Source organism: Oryzias melastigma, linkage group LG1, assembly GCF_002922805.2.
Source record: "Oryzias melastigma strain HK-1 linkage group LG1, ASM292280v2, whole genome shotgun sequence".
In the NCBI taxonomy this organism is placed as follows: domain Eukaryota; kingdom Metazoa; phylum Chordata; class Actinopteri; order Beloniformes; family Adrianichthyidae; genus Oryzias; species Oryzias melastigma.
In genome coordinates this window covers 17,248,615-17,271,603 of record NC_050512.1, presented here as the reverse complement: position 1 = coordinate 17,271,603, position 22,989 = coordinate 17,248,615, and the positions used below count along the sequence as shown (strand labels likewise).

The 22,989-nt window shown below is 35.7% G+C and overlaps 1 protein-coding gene across 2 annotated transcripts in view; it reads left to right on the top strand.

Annotated features, from left to right (window-relative positions):
* The window catches only part of gstcd (glutathione S-transferase, C-terminal domain containing), a 53,798-nt gene that overhangs the window by 19,706 nt on the left and 11,103 nt on the right, over positions 1-22,989 (top strand). For both annotated transcript variants that reach the window (XM_024289958.2, XM_024289961.2), the window contains exons 6-9: positions 14,088-14,203; positions 14,531-14,575; positions 16,190-16,318; positions 22,338-22,471. In XM_024289958.2, the coding sequence (XP_024145726.1) occupies positions 14,088-14,203; positions 14,531-14,575; positions 16,190-16,318; positions 22,338-22,471 (424 nt within the window). The remainder of the gene's footprint in view (positions 1-14,087; positions 14,204-14,530; positions 14,576-16,189; positions 16,319-22,337; positions 22,472-22,989) is intronic.

Below are 22,989 nucleotides of genomic sequence, written 5' to 3'. Positions count from 1 at the left end.
ATTTTTTTTTCTTTACCATGTTTAGTCCAGAGTGAACTCAGAAGATGTGTCACATTCGTTTTAGTGGATGCTGGGAGATGTGCTCCTCATGTGGAAGGGACTTCCCCCGAGTGCCCACATCTATTTTGGCTCTAAAACAAGATTGTGTATAGATTTTGGCGTCCCTGTTGCCGTCGTGGAGCCGTTTTCCTTCTCGCGTTTTGCACCCTCATCATGTTGGCCCTGCGATAACATGGGGGAACACTGTCATTTGTGTGAATGTTTGTGTTTCGTCTTTTTCTGCATTTGCGGATCTTTCCAAAGATAAACACAACTTAATCTTGACATAACAGGAGCCCCCATGGACTCGTGTTTTTACAATGATTGTGTCTCTGAATGTGTGGCTGTTGACATTTAGACTCCGGCTTGTATCTCTACATTCCAATTTGTTTTTATTCAGTTGGAAATAGTCACAAAGACTCTGCCACTTTCGTCATTAGTGTGTGCGATGTCATTTTTAGTATGCAGGTGGCTTGGTGACAGAATAATGATTCATCTGAGTCTTGGTCTAATTATCCAAAGGCCACATGCAGCGTCGTTGGCCGATCTGCAGTCCCTGGATTCTTGGTGCCTCTTTCCTAAATAACAATATCTGCACACTATAATGACATTTGCAAATGTAATGAGGATATTGATCTGCTTTAAATCTACAGAGATGTAATCTGTTGTATATGAAGAAATAAACTGATATTTTTCAGAAAACTGTTTATGATAGTAAAAAATAAGCTTCTTTTATTATTCCACTGTTAACTTTTAGGTTGCGTTTGAGATTCTGAATCCATATTTTAATGTTTAGAAGCTTTTTTTTTTTTAAAGAACACATACTCTGGTGACCAAATTGACATTTAAATTAACAAATGCTGTGGGGCTTGACAAATACAAAACAATGTATAGATTAGCTTCATGTTAACTGGGTTATTATCAATTGATTATGTTGACAAATCTGTCAAGACTTAATGCTAGTGTTGATGCACAAGTTTATTACAGTGCTACCACACGAATATGTATTTTAAAGTCCCAATCGATCAGCTTTTGATCTGTTCTAAAAGCATCGCCAGTGGTCTTTTATATGGAGAGAAAATAGTTGCATCCGACTTGTGTGTGTGTAACTCTTAATTTGTAACTCATACAGTCCGTTTTGTGTAACCATGTGCACTTGCAATTGTGTATTCACATGTACAAAAATGTCAAAATACAATTTAAACACGCACAACTTAAAATTACTTGAAACTAACTACTCATACCAATCTTTATAAAGTATGCACAAATCACCTAATACACACACAAAACCGCATTTGCGCAAAAATCTGATTTGAGACTCTTTTCACGCCTCCAGATTCGTGTGTAAGTGATGCGTTTAAATGCTGCTAGAATGCTGAGTCATCAGAGTTTTCTTAGCAGCTGCTTTGAACTTAGATTGTGAATAATATCAAGTAAAAACTTGACTTTCTCACTTTCTAAAACAGATGTGTTTGATATTAATATATAAAAAGTCTAAATATGCATATTTTAAAACCCTTATCCCTTAAAAAAAAGTTTTCTAGAACTGATCGCTTCCACTCCGCAGCATCTCTCCTGGTGGAGCTCTTCTGCACAACCAAAAGAATTACATGAAAAGAAAAAAATAAATAAAAACTACAATATAATAACTGATAATATATTTTATATACATTATAAAAGCAGTTATTTTCAATACATGCAAAGATTTGCATGTCTAGTTGGTTTCAAGTTGGTATAATTTTAAGTTGTGCGTGTGTAAATGGTATTTTTGGTATTTTGTATTTTTTATACATGTGAATACACAATTGCAAGTACACACATTTACCCACAAAATGCATTGGATGAGTTACAAATCAAGAATTATACACAAACGGGCAGACACAAGTTACAAATCAAGAATTACATAGACATTCTCATTCCCAACTCGTTAGGACCCTAACCTTCAGAACGTGGTAACAAAGACGGAACTGATACCAGGACTGGTCTGGTCTGGTCCGCTTCCTAAGGGTTGGGGATCCCTGATTAGCATTTTTTTTCTCTGTATGTGGCCCAATACCAAGCAGCCCTCGGACCGGTACTGGTTCGTGGGCTGGAGGTCGGGGACCCCTGGTGTAATAGGAACAGCCAGCACGACAAAAAACAATGAGTTTGGGGTACCCAAGACATCAAAAAGTGAAGCAGAGGGGGGCGAACCATACATTCATACATGAGGAGTTGGGAGTGAGAATGCGTTGGAATTATGCATACACAAATCAAATGTCTATTTTCTCTCCACGTGCATCAGAATGGAGTTGAACGGGAGCCTACGGCGGCTGATTGTAGCTTTTATGTCATAGCTAAAAACAGTTTTCAATTGCATTTTTTGTCTGCTAGTGATTCTCAACATTTTGAATAAAGAAATACGCAGAAATGCAATTTTAAGCTTAATATTATTTTTAAAAAAGTTATCTTTTATAAGAAAAATGCCACTAGAAAGTGTTAAAACACATTTTTTTGACCGGAGTTGGTCTTTAAAGGGTTCAAAATAAATACAGACTAAAAAAAAAGTTAAACATACAAAAATTGGAATAAAAGTTAGTAAATTAATCAAAAGCCTAAAAGATTCTTAGTTGTACTTTTTACTCTTTCAACTTTGTTCTTTTTATTTTCCTCAACATTTACGAGCTGGAGCATTTTTCTGAAGTCTGCAGGCGTAAAAAAACATTTACTCAACATTCTTGTGGCTTGAACCCTTTGGGCCACCATCTCCTTTTCTCTGACAGTTCTGCCAGACTACACAGAGTAGAGAATGTGTGCAGAATAAAAGCAAAATGTTGAGTTAAGACGACCGTTTGAGGAGCATAGTTTGCAGGGTGCTTCTTTAAAAAGGGGTAAACAAAAAGACGCACAATTTTTCAGCATGCTGCCATGTTGCTTTTGTAGCGTATAGGTGTCCTCCTGTTCTGTAGGTTATTTAGTAAACAGAACCACAAACAGTGCTGCGTATAGTAACAAGTTATGATCAGAAACATTTTTAAAACTGCTTTCTTAAGGATAGATTTACTATCTTATATCATACTTTTTTTCCTTGTACCTGAGAAAATTTATGATAAAAAAAATCTATTAATCTTTTTCAGGAATGTTTGTTTAATGAATGTAGTGTGATGAATTCAAATATCAGTAAAAAAAAAAAAAACTAATTTTTGCTTAAAAGGCTGTGAATAAGGGACTTATCTTTTTTATTAAATGTTTCATCACTTTTATTTAATTTTTTTGTAAAAATAATTTAAAAAGGGAACATGCAATTTTTTGGCAGCCTTATTCTTTTTTGAAATCATTTAGACTGAAAAGCACTAAAGCTATATGTCATAAGCTAGAATATGTCAAATGTGATTCATTTGATCTTTTACTTTATCATGAGTTTACTTTTGGATTGTTTGTGCAATTTTTTTTAGACAATAAGTTCGGAAATGGAACAAAATAAAAAAAAATAACAATAATAAATATAAAAAAAAGAATCTTAAATGAATGACATTTTAACTACAAACATTAAATAGTTAAACTGCTACTCAAATTTTAAGTAGTTTCCATTTTTGTTACTTTTTGACTTTTATTTGAATAGTTTTGGACCAAAGTTTGTATTTTTTCTTGAGCGAGATCTGATTTGTTTTTCTCTTGATAATGAATTACTTGAAGTGAAGATACAAAAATAAAAATAAAAAAAATTGCATTTTGTTTTGTCATCTTTACTTTGACATTTAATTTGCATAATAAATACATAATCAAAATACTTAAGTAAGTTGAAATATTTAAGTTAAGCTTTTCTTTTCTTTTCTTCAGTTCAGAATGAAGTCATGATCAAAACAGACAATTGTATCCTCTTAATTTACATTGTGCACTAAAATATAAAGAAAATAGAGCAGTGGGAATTACATTTAGAGAAAAAAAGGGTTCTATAAAAAGAGACATAAAACTGTTTTGAGATCGATATTAAATGTGTTTGTGTGTGTGTAATGCATATTTTACACCATTCTTATTTTTCTCTCCATAGAATGGGTTTTCCAGCTATCTGCAAGAATAAAATATGTATAAACAAAGAAATAATTCACACTGGTCCAAACAACTTTGCTACAAAAGCAGCCCCACTGTTGTGTTACCTGAAAGGCTTGATCAGCTACACTGTTGTGATCATGCCAGAGAATTCTAATGAGCACAAGCTCAGCTGTGGTGCTTTTTAAAACACACCTTACTCAATCATTAAAAATATTAGTATTATCTTCAAGCATTGATAAAAGACAGAATGATTGGCTTTATATTAAGCTAATATCAAATCTTTTCATTTATGAACTCTGTTTCGCCATTTTAAGAGTTTCCAAATTTTTTAAAACCGTTTTTCCCTCTTGTAAAACATGTCTGTTAGAAAAGTCAGTAATTGGACGTACTCCTTGGTGCAAAACTGACATCTCCGTTTGGATGTATGCTCATTGTGAAAGAAAGCACTGCAGACAAATTGGGAATGTGCCGTAACCTGTCAGAAGGAGTGTCGGAGTTCAGTAATTATGCAGACCTCTCGCCTGCAGCCATGTCAGGTGATGCTCCGGCAGTCGCTCCATTGTTATTCAGCAATGCTCTGGAGAAATTTGTTCTTTGTATATTTATCTTCACTTCCCTTTTGTTTTTCTTGCCGTGGCATATTTGTACAGAGGTGTTAACAAAACTCTGACTGTCTCTTAAAGATGACAACAATGTGAGCTTTTCCTTATTTAAGATGGTGCTACGGAATTTAAATAAGTCAGAACTGTGTTTTTCCTCCTTGGATATCTGAAAGTTTACTTCGTTTTTGGATGATAGCAGTTGCCAATGTTGGAAATGATGATTAGCTGTTACTCTGCCCACTTTGTGTCATTGTATTTGCTGTAACTGCATATTCAAAACTGATTATTTTACAGATTTTTTGTATTAGATGTAGTTGATGCGCCAGTTGGAAAGTGTTTTCTCAATTTAAACCCAAAGTTTCACCGGTGAGGATCAAGTTTAGAAATTGTAACTTCAGAAAGGGCTTATGTATTGTTATTGATTTATTCTCTAACATTTTCCCCCCAATTTGTGCGATCTAAATGAGTTAAACTTTTTTTTTTTTCTTTTAAAAGCTATAATAAGTAAAACTTTAGGTGCTTACAGACCAACGAAAGGGAGGAATTGTTCACACGGGGGCCGGTTTGGTCCTTGTTGGATTAGGATTTGGAGAGCTCGTTTCCACTGATAGCCCAAACTTCTTTCCTCTTGACATCAATGTTTTCTGTTCATTTGTGAGGGAAGTTTAAGTGTCTCAAGGAGTGGAAGAATATTAAACAGAGTAAATTATTAAGCACTACACACTATGAGAGTGACAAAATAGTTGGAAAATGAACAAGATGAAGTTGGTAGATACAGGTGCCTCATTCCCGAGAGTGTCACGTAAAAGCAAACTAAAGGAGTGAAAAGTATCAGCATTCAACGGCCCATAAAACTCAAGTCTGTTGGACCATGCTAGTGTGAAAACAACTGCACTTTTTTTAACTACTTTCCTTTGCAGCAGTTGCTCACTGATTAAAATGCACAAATAGCAAAAATGTCAACCTACCATGTGCTCTAAATATCTAACAACATTCTAGTAGAGTTATTTCTTTTGGCGTCACACTTTAGTGGCTGTTTCTGTTTGATGCAACATAATTTCCTTTATAAGTCCATATTTTAAACACTTTTAGGAAGTCTCAACAATAGTATGTTACTGCATGTCCTTATGTGGGTAAGTCATGGAGTTGCTGTTTGTACAATGAAGCTCTTGTTTCCATACAGATCCTTCGATGCGTATCATTATGCTCTGTTTACTTCATGTGATGAAGTCTAATGGAACCGTTTTTTTTTTTTACTTGGTCCGTCTGGACTGTGTTACTGTGAATTTAGGACTCTCAGGAACCCAGTCTGTGTTTTTCCTGGCACGAAGACTCGATCATCATCGGCTCTTAAGGATAGACTGTGATTCCCTTGGAATACTGAAACATTCCCATCCATCTTTCCCTAGTTGTTGGTGTCTTAGCTGCTTTGGCACCTGTGTTTAGGAACTCTGGGATAAGCATTTGCTCTCTAACTTGCTGAAACTTTATTTTATTTTTTTTAAAAGATATTTCACAGATGTCCCTCCATTTAGTGTGAATTAGTGTAAAACCCCCATGCATGTTTGCGTTTTTTTTTTTTTGTTTTTTTTTTTAGTATAATTTCTTAAACACAGAAGTATTAATCAGTTGCAGAAAAAAAGAATCTTTGCGAAGGACAGGATGTAGAGTTATTGTGGATTGAACTTGCTGCATTTGAAATACTGGACTGCACCCTGACATGTTTCTGTAACAAATGCATTTGTGTCGGGAACATATCCGGAATTCATTTTCACTCTGCCAAAAAAGAAAAAATTGCATTCGAGCCAGCAGGCTACTGCTGCAGGCTCTTCCACGCTTAAGGCTCAACAACTGGAGAGCTTTAGACAGGCTGTTTAATACAGATATTTAGTGCTCTTTCTCTCCATAAAAAACCTAAATTGTTGGGCCATCTATACAGTATACAGTAACACTTTTTCTTAAAATGCTTACAAAAAAAAATCTATGTGAGCATCTAGCAATTCTGCTTGTAATTCCTTTGCACACCGGCATGTCTAGAATGATAGCTGTGATATCCCGCACATCCCCCCATGTGTCACAACTATGCCTCTACATTTGAATTCTCCTGATAGGCCTGGTTGATAAGGACACGGACAGATCTGCTGAATCCACGGATGAAAGAAGACATGGTGGCTCACTGCCAGCTCTAAAACTGGTGCTAAAAGAGGGCACGCAGGCTAATGGACCTTCAGTCTCCCCCAATGACACAATCACTGCAAAGGTTTTCTGTGCACTTCAGAAAACCTGAGTCATCCTTATCAAAAAGCTGACTTCTCAGTCTCAAAAATTCCTTTTAAATCAAAAAGTTGTAATATTTTATTAACAATCAAATGGTGGCTGGGTTGATAAAATCCATTAAGCAATCTAAAAGCTTAATAGATCAATAATCATCCATAAAACGAGAGAACGATCTAACGCATAATGCTTAAGTATCCTAGCTTGGTGCTAATGTATAATGGGATTTTGCATAGGACGGCTAATGCTAACGCTCGGTCGACCTAAACACAATATGCTGACTAAATGAACATCTTTATATTCACAGGCATGAATTTTCCAAACTTTTTAAGGAGATATAACTTTTAAAGTAAACATTTGTGGTCTAAAGCACTTTTTTTGCTCATACTTTCTTCTTCTTCTGAAATAAGGTGTAATGCTGTAGAGTGATCGCCACCTAGTGGCCAAACTGAGGGGCAGGACAATTGTTGGAACTTCTCAGTTTGAGAATCCATGTAACACTGTTTGGGTGATGGGTGAATTTCAGAGGTGAATTTCTGATGAACTCCTGCCGCTCTGCAGAAGCAATGTCCAAGAAAACTATTTTTTTGGATTACGTCTAAAAATGCCAAAATCATAATAATAAAAAAAAAAACACTGGGAACACTTTTAAAAATGAATCAAAAGATGATGGGGGTGGGACTCTTAAGTCTTTCATTCTGGGCATTATGGGAAAGTACAGGAGCAACAAAACTCGAGGTTTGAAAAGTAGTGACTATTGTACTTTAGCATGAGCTAGTAGCCAAGAGTTGTGACGTCAGTACTTTAAAAAATAAAGCTTAAAATGACTTATTATCAAAATAAAACACTTTTTTGTTCATTTACCCATGGTGGTGCATAGAATTTTAATACAGATTACATTTTTTATCAAACTAACTCTCTTTGCTTATGTAGTGCAAGACACAGAAGGTCATTATGCCAACCGCCAAGGTGTAAGAATAAGCCCAGGGGTTATAAAATGCAAAAATACTATTACAGTCTTGTTATAGAACGTTGGTTCTTCCTTTAATCAGATTATTTTGGCTGTATCCTTTTTTCCCTAATGAAGAAGGGCCGAGAAATGGAGGCTCTCTGTTGATTACACGTTTTTACTAAGTCGCATACCAATGAGCCCTGCGTGCACACGCTCGATATGCATACCCATAGGACTATTTGTTAAATCTGCACCTTCTGCAAGAGGAGGCTGTTCCAGAATGGTTTGCTTCTGCTCATATTTAGGGATATTAATTGTATTGGACATGTGAGAATTGATTTGACGAAATATGCAGTCTGTAGTGGACCCATTCATTTTGCCAGACCATCGGATGTTAATATTTTACTACAGTCTGAAGTTGTGACTTATTGGAGGCTTTGCTAAAGAAGCCCACATGTTCTTTCTTTGTCATTTTTGTCCCTGCTTCACGCCGCTGTACAATGTCTGACTGATTGCTGACACATTGGCACAGTAATGATCAAGATGCGGTTTTATGCCCACCTGCCAGCCCCCCTCAGCGGTTCATCAAAGAGGAAACTGTGGACAAAAGGTGTCGGTCTCCAGCAAGCGTGATTGTGCTTGATTGTTGATCACACATGTACGAGGGATGTGATAAAATTAGAAAAGAAATAAGCAGGATGGAAGAAGAGTTTCACAAGGAGGAGGAGGCGGACAAAGAAAAGAAATTGGAGAAAATCTTCAGTTTTCTTTTTAGTTCTTACATAGAACTGATTTGTAATTTAGTAGTGAGTCAGTGCTTTGATGAATACTTCATTCAGGCCTGGTTGATTACTTTTTCCATTCATTTTCCTTTTTGTTTTTAAAGTAATTGGGCAGTTTTTCAAAGTGACCTAGATCTAATTTCATGCAATTTCCTTTTTTTTCTGCCCTCTTAACTAAGGGAAGAAAATGAGATGAAACTTCTTCATTACAGGGATATTTAGTGAAACTTTAAAAAATAAAATCTCCATTTTTAATCTTTGGAGAAAAACACCAGCTCAATAGAACAAATATTACGAGAAAGCACATCTACAGTAATATTATCTTTTTTTAAAGGTACACATTATTATATTGCAATAAACTTTGAAACACTGTAGACTTCAAGCGCTACAAATAACATAATTATTACGTGTCGGGGCGCCTCAGCTGTAATAATAAGTGGCAGCAGCAAGAATCAGTCAACAGTGTGCTTGGAGTTACTTTAGCAGCTGCTTTATTTTGTCCTTTAAAAAACAAGGTGATTTGTTTCTGTCTGATCTCAGAAATGATTCACTGGTGCAGCAACTTATCTCAAGTGTCATTAGAGGAATATGCTCTCTGAAGCTATTAAGGATTTTATAGTCTGTAATTACTTAAATGATTGATTATTCAGTTACCGATTAATACATGCTTCTTTTTAACTAACCTTACCATTGTTGGGTTTGTTCATAATAGTCTCAATAAATCTTGAAAGAAATGTGTGAAAAGGAAATTAGTTTTCTTCTGTCCCACTTCATAATTGGCTGAGAAATATTTTCCCACAACTGTCAACATTTTCATGAAACACCATCATATTAGAAACAAACAAGAAGAAATCTGCTTAAATATATTTCTTTCCCTAACTAAATTTAACATTTGTAAGAATAAAGATATGAAATTTCCCCTCAAATTTTGAATATTTATCTACAAGTTCAAACTGCAGCTTCTTAAGGAATAAAAAATACAACCACTATATAATAAATTGAAAATGTCCCTTTTTGTTTCTGTGGTTGTGTAAAATATATATATATTTTAAAGTTTTTGTTGTTGTTTTGCCTTACTTTGCTCAGAGTTATCTTTATTTTATTAGCTTTTTTTATCCCTCTGTTTTGTTTATAGTCATTCAAAGACTTTGTCTGATAATATCAAGCCATGTCTTGTAGAGTTCAATCTAGTTCAGGGTTCTGTTATGTTCTATTTTTTCAATTTAAAAAAAAGTTTCTAAAGCAATCACGAAGAATCTGAGCTCACGTTTTTTAAGGACCTTTTTCTTTTTGGCTTATCTTTTATTTAAACCCTACAAGCCAATTCAGTTATTGCCTAATTACTACATTAATAGGATTTAAGTATCACTAAGAACTGGGTTGTGTCCGAACTCCTTCACTACTCACCACATAGTGCATTATTTAGTAATTTTGCCATTCTGTAGTGTTGTCTGAATCTACAATTTCGAAATGGAATATTCTAGAAATTTCCCAGAATTCTCTGCAGAAAAACAGTGTGCAACGATGCTCACTAGATTGGCACAAATAGTCCACAACCATAGACTGTATATTATTATCACTGGACAAAGTGGGCTGTGACGTCACCTATAGAAAATGCCTTTCCTCCGGGTCCAACAAAGTGAAGCCACACCCCATCCACTCAAAGCGGCCAGGGAAGAATCTGTCAATCAAACATTTTGAACGTCGGAGGTGAGACCAGCGAGCCCCCCTTGCTTTTACTGAGGCATCTGATTGGGCAGTTTCTACCTTGAATAACTTTGGATACAGAAAATATCTCATGAAAACCATTAGGTTTAGTACGAAGATGTTAAAAAGAGATATAAGAGCAAGAATGGTTATTCTGACAAACACAATGACTGAGTAACAGCTGTTTATTTTTCAATATAAGTCTATGTGGTTTTGACTTTCTGGGACCAGTGGGTACTTTCTATTTGGAACGCGAAGGCGGTGGGGATAAACAGTCTAGTTCTCTCTAGATACTGTCTATGACCACAACACATTGTTTTAAGGAATGTAAGTGAATTTTATACTTATAAACCTTCCAAATTGTATCATTAGAACACATTGGAATCCTAAATAGTCTTTATAAAATGTTTTTTTTTTTACTTTGGAAAATGGGTTAAGCCATATTTGCCATTAAAAAAAAAATAAAATAAAAAGTTGTATGTGTCTGAATTGCATTATATAGTCCTGCACTATTTGGACTTTAAGGGGTTAGGGCAGGGCTTTGGCAAACTTTTAGACTTGTGGGCCACAAAGAGCTAAAAAATGTGGCATAAACGCCAAACCACAAGTAGATGTGTGGAATGTTTTGGTAATCTACCTTATTAGAGAAAGAAACATCATGGAATCTGGATGAAAACTCTGCTTTAATTTGATTGAAAATAGCTTTAAAACTGAGCATTTTCAAGTTTGTATTTCAAAATGTTTCAACATTTTAGAGCCAATTGAACTGACAGGTTGATGTCCCTCAGGGAAAAATGCAAACTTACAGAACTGCTGTGTTCATGTGTTAGAATTATTAGAAAAATGCCTGTCTGACTTGAAAAACACTCATGAATGTTGGAAAAACAACAAATTTTCCAACACCACATGAATGCAGAATAACTTTCTGCACCCTTAGAGAAATGTTATTGTATTTGTTATGTACCGTATTTTCCGAAGTATAAGTCGCAGTTTTTTTTCATAGTTCAGCCAGGGTGTGCCTTATACTCAGGAGTGACTTATTTGTGTTTTTTTTAAGAAATCAAAGCATTATATATTTATTCTCCCAGTAAACACTGGTTGTCTTTTAGTGTTTGTTTCCTCTAACAGCCACTAGAGGGCGCTGCATCTGAGTATAAGTATTTGCTACTGACAGCAGCAGAAGAAGTGTCGTCCAAAACAAACAAGGAAGAGAATCTGATTGTTTTCCTCTTAAACTTTGATATTTTTCTTATACCGATCAAAATATTAGTTTTCTTGTATTTCTTTATTAATATTTTTTTTAGTAATGCTGGGCTTGGCAGATTTGTTCTGAAATGTCACACTTTTCTCCTAAAAGTGCGACTTATATATGATTTTCTTCTTCTTGATTAGACATTTTTTGCTCTTGCGACTTATACTCCGGTGCAAAAATAAAACATTATTAAAGATTCTATATATATATAGATATATATATATATATATGAATTAAATGTATTCCAGTTTGGGGGTCCAGATGTAATAGTTAAAAGAACGCCATATTCCCCCCGAGCATTGTTTGCCTACCCCTGGGTTAGGGAGTTGCAACGTGTGCAGCCTAATGGAAATGTGTGTTATAAGTTCTGTGTAAGCTATTTTTTCCTTTGTCTCTTATGTTGGAGAGTTCTGTCCTCATATTACTTTTCAAACTTTTGTCATAGTTGTAACAGATTGTTTGAAGAAATGTCATTGTCTCAAAATGACAGATCCTCCTTGTGTTAAACAACCCAGCCATCATTCATGTCGTTCCTCTGGAGTATCCGGTACCGCCATGATAGATGATGTCTCATGAGGGCCCATTGGAAGATATAGGTGACCCTTCTTCCAAAAATCTGGGACTTGTTGGCCCACTGCCTATAATCTCCATCTGTTCAAACAGAAATAGTAACACAGTTTAAGATGTTTTGTTTGTGATAAATTTATGGCAGAGATACTGCTGCACAAGTGTGTAAAAAAGTTACATTTTTGTGCCATTTATTAACCAAACTACTTGAAAAGTTGGCACCAAATGCACACAATACCAAAGATTATGATCAAGTTTGTAATTACACTAGAATAAACAATAGAAAGTAAAGTTCAAACATTAGATATAACATTGGAAATTCAGAGATATTGTTAACTGAAACCAAACAGCAGAGGCATCAGTGTGTAACTTTGCTTCACTTCAGTAGATATAATAGTCCTTACCTGATGGAAAGAGGCATCGGAGTGGATGATTGCTGCCAAAATGGTTTTTGCTCTTTGTATTACACTCATGTTCAGTATTGTTAAGAATAAGTTGCACAGTTAAAAGCTACACTGTAGTACATAACTGAATGGGACTGAGTCAGAAATGCTTAAAAGTTATTTTTAAAAGAACATTAGTCATTCAGAACTTTTCTTTTCTTTTATCACATTGATTCCCAACTCATTTGTTGGTTATTATGTTGCTTTTTCTGTAATGAAACTAGTGGGGAAATGATTGTATAGGTTGCAGAGCTATCAATAAGTCCATATTATTATCAAAAGATACTTGTCAGCATCTTTGTGTCGCTATGGTAACCAAAATACAAATTTTTTTGGGAGAAAAATGTTGTGTTTTTCTAAACATTTGAGCTGTTTTCCCCCATCACCAGCACAGGCCCAAACTGCAGCTCGGTTACATTAGTAAAAATGAATTATGATATGAAATGACTTGAGGATACAGTGACTCTGAGACCGCCTTTATAATCACCTGTCCGGCCTCGCAAAGTATATGCATTAATGGAAAAGTAAACCCTATCCAAATGGCCTCATGCCAGCACTTTAGCAGACTGATGGAACAATTAATGCTACTCATGCCACAAGAGGCCCTAATTCATATTCCACTTCTCCGCCTTGTTGAATTTCATCATGCTTCTTGTTGCTTTTGGCACCAGGAATCTGACATTTTTTCAAATGCATCAAAAACCTTTATGCCAGAGTCTCAGGTTTTAACCAAAAAGGTGTCTACCCCATGTGATTACTAGTCTATTTTCAAGTGATACTCTTCACTTTACGGCTTTATTAAAATTCATCCGTCATTTCTTCAGTGGGGTCTGTCAGTGAAATAGGGATTTTCTGACGAACAGTTGAGTCTGGAGGTGAAGAGAACCAAGAAGGATCATCGTTTTATACCAAGCATGAGATAATTAAAATAATATTTCTTTACAATTTTGAATATATTGGTTAGACCCACAGGAAAATAAAGTTTAGGATCTATGAACTAGAAATGGCTTCACACATTTCACCCTGTGAGCTCATCAGAAGACAGAGAAGGATGCAGCAGAGGACTGCTTAGAGTTTCTCCTCTTTCAGGACTTTGATGGAGCTTGTAGCATGAAGCTCTACCACAGAAGAAAGCTGGTTTCGGATCAGGACTCATGCTTTTTAGATAATATGCACTCACCTGATGACAGTTGGCTACAATGGAAGCCTTTTTTCCTCTCTGTGCTGTAGCTATTATGTTAAAAGAATGAGTTGCAGTTTAAAAAAAGGAACATTTGGGATTGTGTTCATTATTTTTGACACATTATTGCAAGAACTTTTACTTTTTCTGATTAGGTCTATAAAGCTATCAATGTACATTTTTTTCTAACGTCATCATCCCTTAAATAAATTCATTTTGATTGCATAATATATTCTGTTTTTTTTTTTCTCTCTTAGGCAAAATGTCAAATATCCGTGCAATCAGAAAGATGCAACAGCTGAATAACTTGGTTGCCATGGTTACGGACCTAGCCAGACCAGGAGATACGATTGTGGATTTCTGCAGTGGAACGGTACCAGTAATCACCCGCCGGTCCGGCGTTGCACATTTCACTCTTTGTTGCATCCGAGCACAGCTGCGTCAGATTGCCGCTCCATTAGTGATCGGCTGAAACGAAGCGCGTCCTTTTATTCTGTCACACTTTTTCCTTCTCACTTTAAATGCCTTTTGTTCGGCTGTCACCCGGCCATGCACTCAAGCAGACTGGTCATTATATTCATGAGAAGGCTGCGTAGCTGGAAGGACGTTGGAAGCAATAGACACGACTGTGCCGGGACTCTCATTTGATGTGGCACTTCTGTGCATTGTTATTCTCCTCTCTAATTGTTCGGTCTCTCAGGGCCACGTGGGGATCGTTCTCGCTCACACTTTCCCAGACTGCCAGGTGAGTCTGCTTTAACAAAGAGTTCCTTTTCCATTATTTTGACTATGTGGATTTAAAAATCCACATTTCTTTGATTTATACCACAGTTTTAAAGACCCACTCTGATGAAAGCTGTGCTTTTAACACGATGCTGTGGCATTTATCTGATAATGGAGGGCATATATAAAGAAAATTAAGATTAAAATGGCCTTTCTCATGATTTCTTTATTCATATCATTGTGAATCAGGAGCAGATGAAAAATGAAACTGGAAAAAGTTTGTAATTGTGGATGCATCCACTTGAAGTCAAATAGATTCATGTTCATCTTTGTTTTCCTCATCAGAGCTGACATCAGACTCAAAACCGCACGATTGGATAGCTCCAATATTACTTTCAATTTTTGTGAGAGGTACCTGGCTGTGGACATGGCACCTGATATCATTGGCCCTAATCCTGACTCTAACCAAAAAAGTTTTAAGAATTGCAGAAAAAACTTTTGTCAAAGTGAGAAAACCCATTGTAGTTACCACATGTGTTCGGCCTGCCAGATCGGGCTCTTGCTTTCATTTTACATTTCCTTTTGTAATCCAAAGTCCTTTTCCCGTATTATCATATTTAATATTTTTTCCACTGACAGCCCCTTCCCTAACATCTACTCTCTTTAGTGTTTGTCACTGGGTGACAAGAAAGAAGTTCAACACTGGCCACACGTGTTTTGAAAATTACATGCAAATGGTCACTTTCTAATTTTGAAAAAAAAAAAACATGTACGACTGACAACAATATTTAGCTTGGACGCACATAATACGTGAGATCAACATGAGATTCCATGTTTTAAAACATTTATAAAAAAAATATACACATTGACGATGAACCAAACTAGCATGCTACTCGCTAACATTCACTTAAACACACACTTCACGCTTTTCCAGCCTGATTTCTTTCTAGTAAATGTGATTACCATCCTGGGATGATTCCTTTTGATCTGATTATTTTGTTGTCATGGTTTTTACAAACATTGTGTTCCCTTTTGTGATTCTTTGTGTACTCTTTTGTACTTCTTCACTTGGGAAGACTCTGTGCATAGTAATGCCACATGTGTGTCACGTCCTATATCATGTGATGGTCCATCCAGTAATATATATCTATGGTCAGACAAATTGGAATCTTACACGTCATGAGGCCAATCAAATATTGCGACATCATCACAGCCCCAAGCCCCCGTACCGATCGGGCAGGCTGAACACATATGGTACCTACACCTGTTCGGGATACCTGGTAAGATAATGTATAAAGTTTTTATCGAGGTATATATGGGACTTCTGGTCCTGATGGAGGATTCACGGTTTTAGATGATGATGTCTGCAGCCAGGTCCTATTCATTTTGTTGCTCAGGTAATCTTAGGTAAGGGACTCATAGGTACATTTTTAATTAACTACTGCCGCTCTGCAGAAACTATGTCCTAGAAAATGACACGTTTTTTTTATTTTTGGTAAAACAATCATAATTAAAAATACCACTGGGAACGCTTTTACAAAAGATCAAAAGATGATCGGAGTGGGACTTTAATCTGTAAATGTGATGTTTCTGGCTCCAGTTCTTGAAACAAATTCATCTGTTTTTGTTTTTCCAGATTGTTCTCATAGAAAACAAAGAGGAGTCTCTGGTCAGAGCCCAGCGGCGAAGCGCCCAGCTCGGTTTGAAAAACATCGGCTTCATTCAGACCAACTTGGATTATTTCACCGGGCCGTTTCACATTGGGGTAAGCACAAAAAAAACCCAACAATAAAACCTTCTGTTGCATTTCCTTTGTAATGGTTCTCAGTGAAGTCCTATAGGTGTTGCAGGTGACTCACAGGAAAAGGATTAGTTATATTAGACACAGAATATGGAAATTGGAAATGCCAAAAGCAACAAAAGACGCTGCAGTCATAGAGCCTCCGGATATCATTGACATTAATATGTTTGTTGACATGCTGGAATTTGAAAATGACCGTCTTTTGTCCTCAGGCTTGTGTTGATCTGTTCTCTCTTGGTGATTCACATTTTGAAAGAAACTAAAGAATCGTTTATTTGCTGGGATAAAAACAACAAATATATCAGAACCCCGGTTTGAACAGTCGTTTCGTTGTTATTATCTCCATAGGTTTGGTGTCTTTATTCCAAAGTTTCACTGTCAAAAGTGTCACAGTTTTAAATTTTGTTTTCCAAAAAATTTAAATCCATGTGAGAAACATTTTCATAAGCTGGCTAATGACATTTTCACAGTTCATTTAAAAAATGTTAAAATGATTGAATTAGCAAAAAAAAATTTGCAAGAGGAATCAGTCGGTTTTTGTTAGCTCATTTGCACTCAATTACTTTTGTGGTCACGACTGTTGCATATTCAATTAACTTTAGATCCCCAATAAAGGAAATTTTATGCTGCTAGAATCACAGCTTTGCCTAACCGTGCCATAAAGTTCATATTTAAATGAGAAGACCACATCTGCGCATTATACTCCTCCTTCAACAGAAAATAAAAATGCCAACAAGCGCTTGTTTAAGTGAGAACAACAAGGATCGCTCTTTATTTTCTCCAAAAACATTTCTAATTATAGAGTTTTTGGTTTTGAATTCCTCTAAACTAATGAGTCGCTTTAATCTTTCTCACTTTCTGGGAGCCAAAAAAGCAGTTTCCCAAAGTAATTACGGACAAAGTTTCTAGAGACTTCTAATTTTAATAGTTTTCTATTTCATTTATTCTATCCAAATTATTTTATATAATTGGTTTTTGTTCAATATTAGTAAACTTTATATAAGAAAAAAATGTAAAATCACTATAATTTTTTTTATCGCTTTATTTAAATATGACATTTTATCCAAACTGAAGCATTAGTCTTTAACTAAGTACACAGTGGACATGTGACACGTGTTTAAGAACCTACAAAATGTGCATTCTTGGAAGCAAGCACAGCCCATACAACACTGGACAAGTACTGTTATTTTTTTTAAACAAAAAATAAACTCATATCCAAACAAAAAAACAACAGTTAATACAATCGTATATTGCATTTGCTTAAAAAAAGTTTTATTTTATTGTTGATGAATGTTAATGGTATTTATTTTTAAATAAAAGAAAAAATAGTTGTAGACCTACTAACATTTTGAAATTGTTTTAATAAAAACTAAAGTTTTATTTTTATTCAAACAGCACACTGCAAAAAGTAAATCTTTAAAAAATAAAAAAGACCTATGTTTTTTAGAAAAAAAATCTTTTTTCTGTCTTGTTGGAAAAAAAAAACACAAGTCTTAGTTTGAGAAAACATGGCGTAGTGACTGAACTTTTTTTTTTTTTTACTTGATTTAGGAAATTTTGGTTAACCGATTCTTTTTCTTGCCCCACTGGCAGATTTTTTTTTTGCTTATTTAAGGACAATTTTGCAAATTTTTAAATTTTCTACTTATTGCAAAGGGGTCTGTTATTGCAGGGCAGTCTTTTACTTCAGCATGACATTAAAACAGTTTTTATATAATGTTTTTATCCAAAAACTGCAATAATTTAATTGCTTGTTTTTCTTTGTAAAAAATACAAACAAACTATAACTGCTACTACAAACATTTTAAAATGTCTTTAATAAAAACTGAATTCTTAGCCAAACTAAAACTCTTTAATCCGTTAATATTAGTTTATTAGCTTGATATTTACCAGCATTTTCCTTCCATTCATGAACTCTATAGTTGGGTTGAACTCAGAGCATAAATGGGATAAACTGCAGCTGTTTGAATCAGCTTTAAAGTACAATAAACGCCTATTATTTGCTTAGATATTCCACTTTTAACCCACTTTCAAAACAGCCCACAGTTGTAGTCACACCTCAGCTTTCTCAGGGACAAACAGGGATGTGTGCAGCGTGTACCTGCTGTAATTAGTTCCAGCTTTTGTTCCAGCATCATTACTCCGCTGAGACCTGTTCCACTTAGCAAGAAACAAACTGCACAAGTTACCGTTTTCAACAACACGTGGCCATTACCTGCCTAGAAATGGATACTTGCTCTCATTGATTTTAGTCAAATGAGGCCTAAATTTACTTTACTGCAGTGCTAGATCTTTTTTTTTTCTTATCTTCCTCCTTCCACCACTAGCCTCCTGGAGGAGTTTCCCCTCACAATGGTTTCAGAGCTGTGATGCATTACACAAGGTCCCATTTTTAGCCACCCTTTAATTTATTCAGGCTAATTATGTCGAGGTGCTTCTAATCTTAGTCAGCGTCTGGTCTTTCAAGCTGTTGAAGGTTGGGAAGGTGTGAACGTCGTCTTAATAGATTTTACGCGGTTTTTAATCTTTTTCCCGTCTGATAACGTTGAGCTGACTGCAGAGCTGCAGAGCTCGAGGTTTATCTGGATTTCTGAGCTGCCTGATTTTAATGATTTATTTCAGAAAGAGCTTGTTTTTGTAAATTTTTCACTTTTTAAGCTCTTTATGATCTTTTTTTTTAAGTCTCATAAAAAATATTTCAATTAAACTTATAGACGACTTAAAAAAAAACTCTCGTTTTTTTTGTTGCACAGACTTTATTATAAAAGAAAATCTATTTGTACTTTGAAATCTCCAGGAAAAAACAGAAAAATACACAAAGAAGAAAAAAAAGCTGCACACTCTCTTCCAGATGAAGCTCTCAGCGCTATTTGGCAAAAGACCACGATGATTATGATGATAAATATGGACAGCTGTATGGTTGAATTAGTCTGGATAGACCGGGGGCAGGACATGATCACTTGAATAAAAGTGAGTAATGAAGCCTCATTATTTTAGGATGCGGTTATTGAGCAAAAGCTTGACAAGAAGCATCTTTTTTAAAGATAGCGAGGTCAAAATATGGTTATTGAAAGAGCCGTGTGTTTGATACATGTTCTCAAATAAAGACTTTCTCCAAACCCTTAAAAAAGTTTATTTAAATGCATATTCTGTTTGTAAAATACATACTTTTTATAGACAGCATATTAAAATATTTAAAAAATCAGAGGGTTTTGATATGAAATATCACAGTCAGTTTATGTGTGGTTTATCTAATTGAATGGTTTTGACTTTTTTTTATCTGTCAGAAGGTTCTACAGTTAAAGTAATTGGATCAGACTGATGGTGTTCATTTGTCAATATTGATTTGATGTGTGAGTTGCAGTGTCATACTATCTTTGGCAGCTCCTTTTTCTTCAATCTACTGCAGTGTAACCTGCAACTCTTCCCTCATACTATTAAAAAACGTTTTATTGAGGGACTTTAAACCTATTTAGTCATACAAATATTCAATAAAAACATTAATTTACATGGTTGTTAAAAAATGGTCACAAATATAAGGGGATTTTCAGAAATTATGACTAAAAATTGGAGGAAAAACACATTTGTTTTCAGAAAATGTTAGATATGAACTTTTTCATGTCCATCTCTTCACCAATCAATGCTATGCACACTCTTTCTAACACCTCCCAACACTCTGATCTGGCATTAGAAGCATAAGCACAAGAAACATTCAGGACTTGAACCAAAGTGCAGAGAAGCCACCTTCACTTCCAATAAGGAAAATCTAATGTTCTGGTAGCACCTGGGGGGCAACAAGCAATCCCAAATTGTCACATACCACCCAGGGAAACTACAGAAATTGAAAAAGTCCAACCTTTATTGAAAAGATTGGTTCCAGTCCCCAACATGTGAGTGTGAGAGGAGCCCAACTGTATCTAGTTAGTACTTATACGTCTTGCACTCAAGCTCAAGCTCTTTTCTCGTCAAATAAGTGGCTCCAGTGGACAAAGATCGAGTACTGCCGCCTGATCCACGATGAACCTGGATCTTCATACAGCCCTGCAGAAGGTTGCCCGTTACTGGGCACGAGTTTCATACTTGTATGTTTTAGAATTAAATGTTAATTTTGAATGTTATATTTGAAATACAACAGTTCTACTATATTTATGCAATTCTTAATAAGTAAAGAATAAAAAAAGTTGACTTTATATTTTTAAAGCAGATTTTCAGTTTCACAATTTTTATTTAATTTACTATATCTTATCATTTAACAATTTAACAAAGAACTTTTGTAAACTACCTTTAACAAACAAGAAAAAAAAACTAAAATGACCTAAAAATGAACTGTTATCTACGGTAAATGTAGTTGATAATTAGTCATATGAGAAAGTTTAGTGACTTTAGCTTTACTATCTTTAGAACTATTGAAAATGTTATACCAAATGTGATTCATATCTTCATTTGAAATTCTTAAAAATAATGATGACTTTGTTGAATCAAAATGATGATGATGAGAATTCATGATTGGTATCATTAGAGCAATTGAACAATTTATTTTAAGATTGTTTTTTTTTACTTATTAAGACTTTAACCTCTAGTTGTTAATTTTCTTAACTTTATTTCTCTGTCAGAAAAATAAAGCAGACATATCAAACATCAGTTCGGGTCCTAAGTGGTTAAATCACTGAGCTAGCACTTAGCACAGTTAGCAGCTGCTGTGTAGCCGTCTGTCTGTCAGCAGAGAGAGCTTAACAGCTTAACATTATATATATATATATATATATATATATATATATATATATACATATGTTTTTTTCTATTGAAATGCATTTGTAGGTTGTTGTTTGCATTAAGACAAACTAATTGAGAGAGATGTCAGTTTAAAGTGTTTTTTAAACAGTTATTGAGCATCTTGCTAGCTTGACTGAACCATTTTTGTTAGCTTCCCTAAAATAACATGTCGTGATCCGTTCATGACATGCAGACTTTTACTGGAGCATTTATTCAGAATAATAAGCTTGAAATATAAAGCGTTGAAAATAGTTAGGATAAATTAAATACTCGATAATGATCATTTGATGCCGAGTGAGTCATCAACCACGTGATCTGACCTGATTTTTTGATCATTTTTTATGTGTTTTGATGTCTCTAGTTTTAAGAATTGGTGTTTTATGTTCTCTGTCTTCATCTTGAAAGCGTGCCACGCCCTCAGTTTTGATAGCCTCTTCTTGGAACGCGTTTTGCAAACATGTTCAAACTTTAACTTGTAAACGACAGAACTCTTCAAACATATTTCCAGCTACATCCGGTGAAATAAAACATTTAGAGGCGCGGCTTCATGTGCTGCTCTGAGAGTCTGTGTCTTCCCTCTCCCAGGAGTGAAACTCCAGCCAGTTGGCTCACTGCTGCACTGATCAGCTCTGAAACTCTGCTCTGTGGCAATGATGTCAAGGCAACGCACTGCAAATTCAGACTTCCAGACGCCAACATTTTGGAAAGCAAGAATGGAATATAAAGATGGCTGTTTGTGCTACGAGAGTTCATTCAGGCTATCAGTTTTCATTGTCTCAAACTTTACCGACCCATACTTTTTAAGTTTGGTCCTATATCTTAGTGATCCTTTTTCCATACCTCATAAAAACTCAATATTCTAGTCTCTTGCCATTCCATATATAACCGGAGGCATCCTAATGAATTGCGAGGTGTTTATCATCATGCACGGTTTACCTCCGTCTGCAGGAGTCCTGATGCAGCCGTGCTTCTGCTCTTATGTCACCAATACATTCCTGTTTGTTTTAACTCTCCGGTTGTTAACTTCTGACAGTGCTCCTGGTTTGTAGTTGATGGCAGCAGCTTTTATGAAACAATCACCGAGTCCACACTCTGAAATACGCTCAGTTTCAGTCTCTCCATTAGGGGTACCATAATGTGTCAGCGTGATCACTCTCCATGAGTTGAAGTGATGCACTTTGAGATTGCTTTCTGCCTGTTTTTCCCTCAGGTTGCCCTCCACGCATGTGGCATTGCAACTGACATGGTGCTGGAGCACTGCATCCAGGCGGAGTCGGCGTTCGTCATCAGCCCTTGTTGTTACGGGTTCATACAGAACGCAGTGAAGTTCAGCTTCCCCAAGAGGTTTGCACCTGTTCACCGCACCTCATTTTAGCCTCAGCCTTCCGCCTTTTTGTAAATGTTCTTTTCAGTCACTGCATCTCTCCTCTTCATTTCATTGATGTTTTTTTATGTTTTATATCACAAGAAAAGATTCCCATCAGCCTCACTCCATTTCTTACTCGCAAAATACATAATCTCTCCCTTTGCTGCCTTTTTTTGTCCGCCTCTTGTCTCTTATCAGCACCACTGACAAAGCGAGGCGGCAGTGTCGCAGCATCTACCCAGCACTCCCCGTCCATCATATTCTCATTATTGTTGTCAGCACCTGAGGACGGTGTTCTCACTGAAAGACAGTTGGAGAACATGATAGACAGTCTGACAGGAAATTCTGCTTGGACTAACAGAAATAATTCACTGTCAAACAGATAATCTACCACATAAAATCTAAGATACCCCCGTGGCTTTTCTGTTCATGTGATGAACACTGAGGAGAGCTGGAAAGGGATTTATTTCCCTCTTTCTGTTTAGTTTTGTTCCTT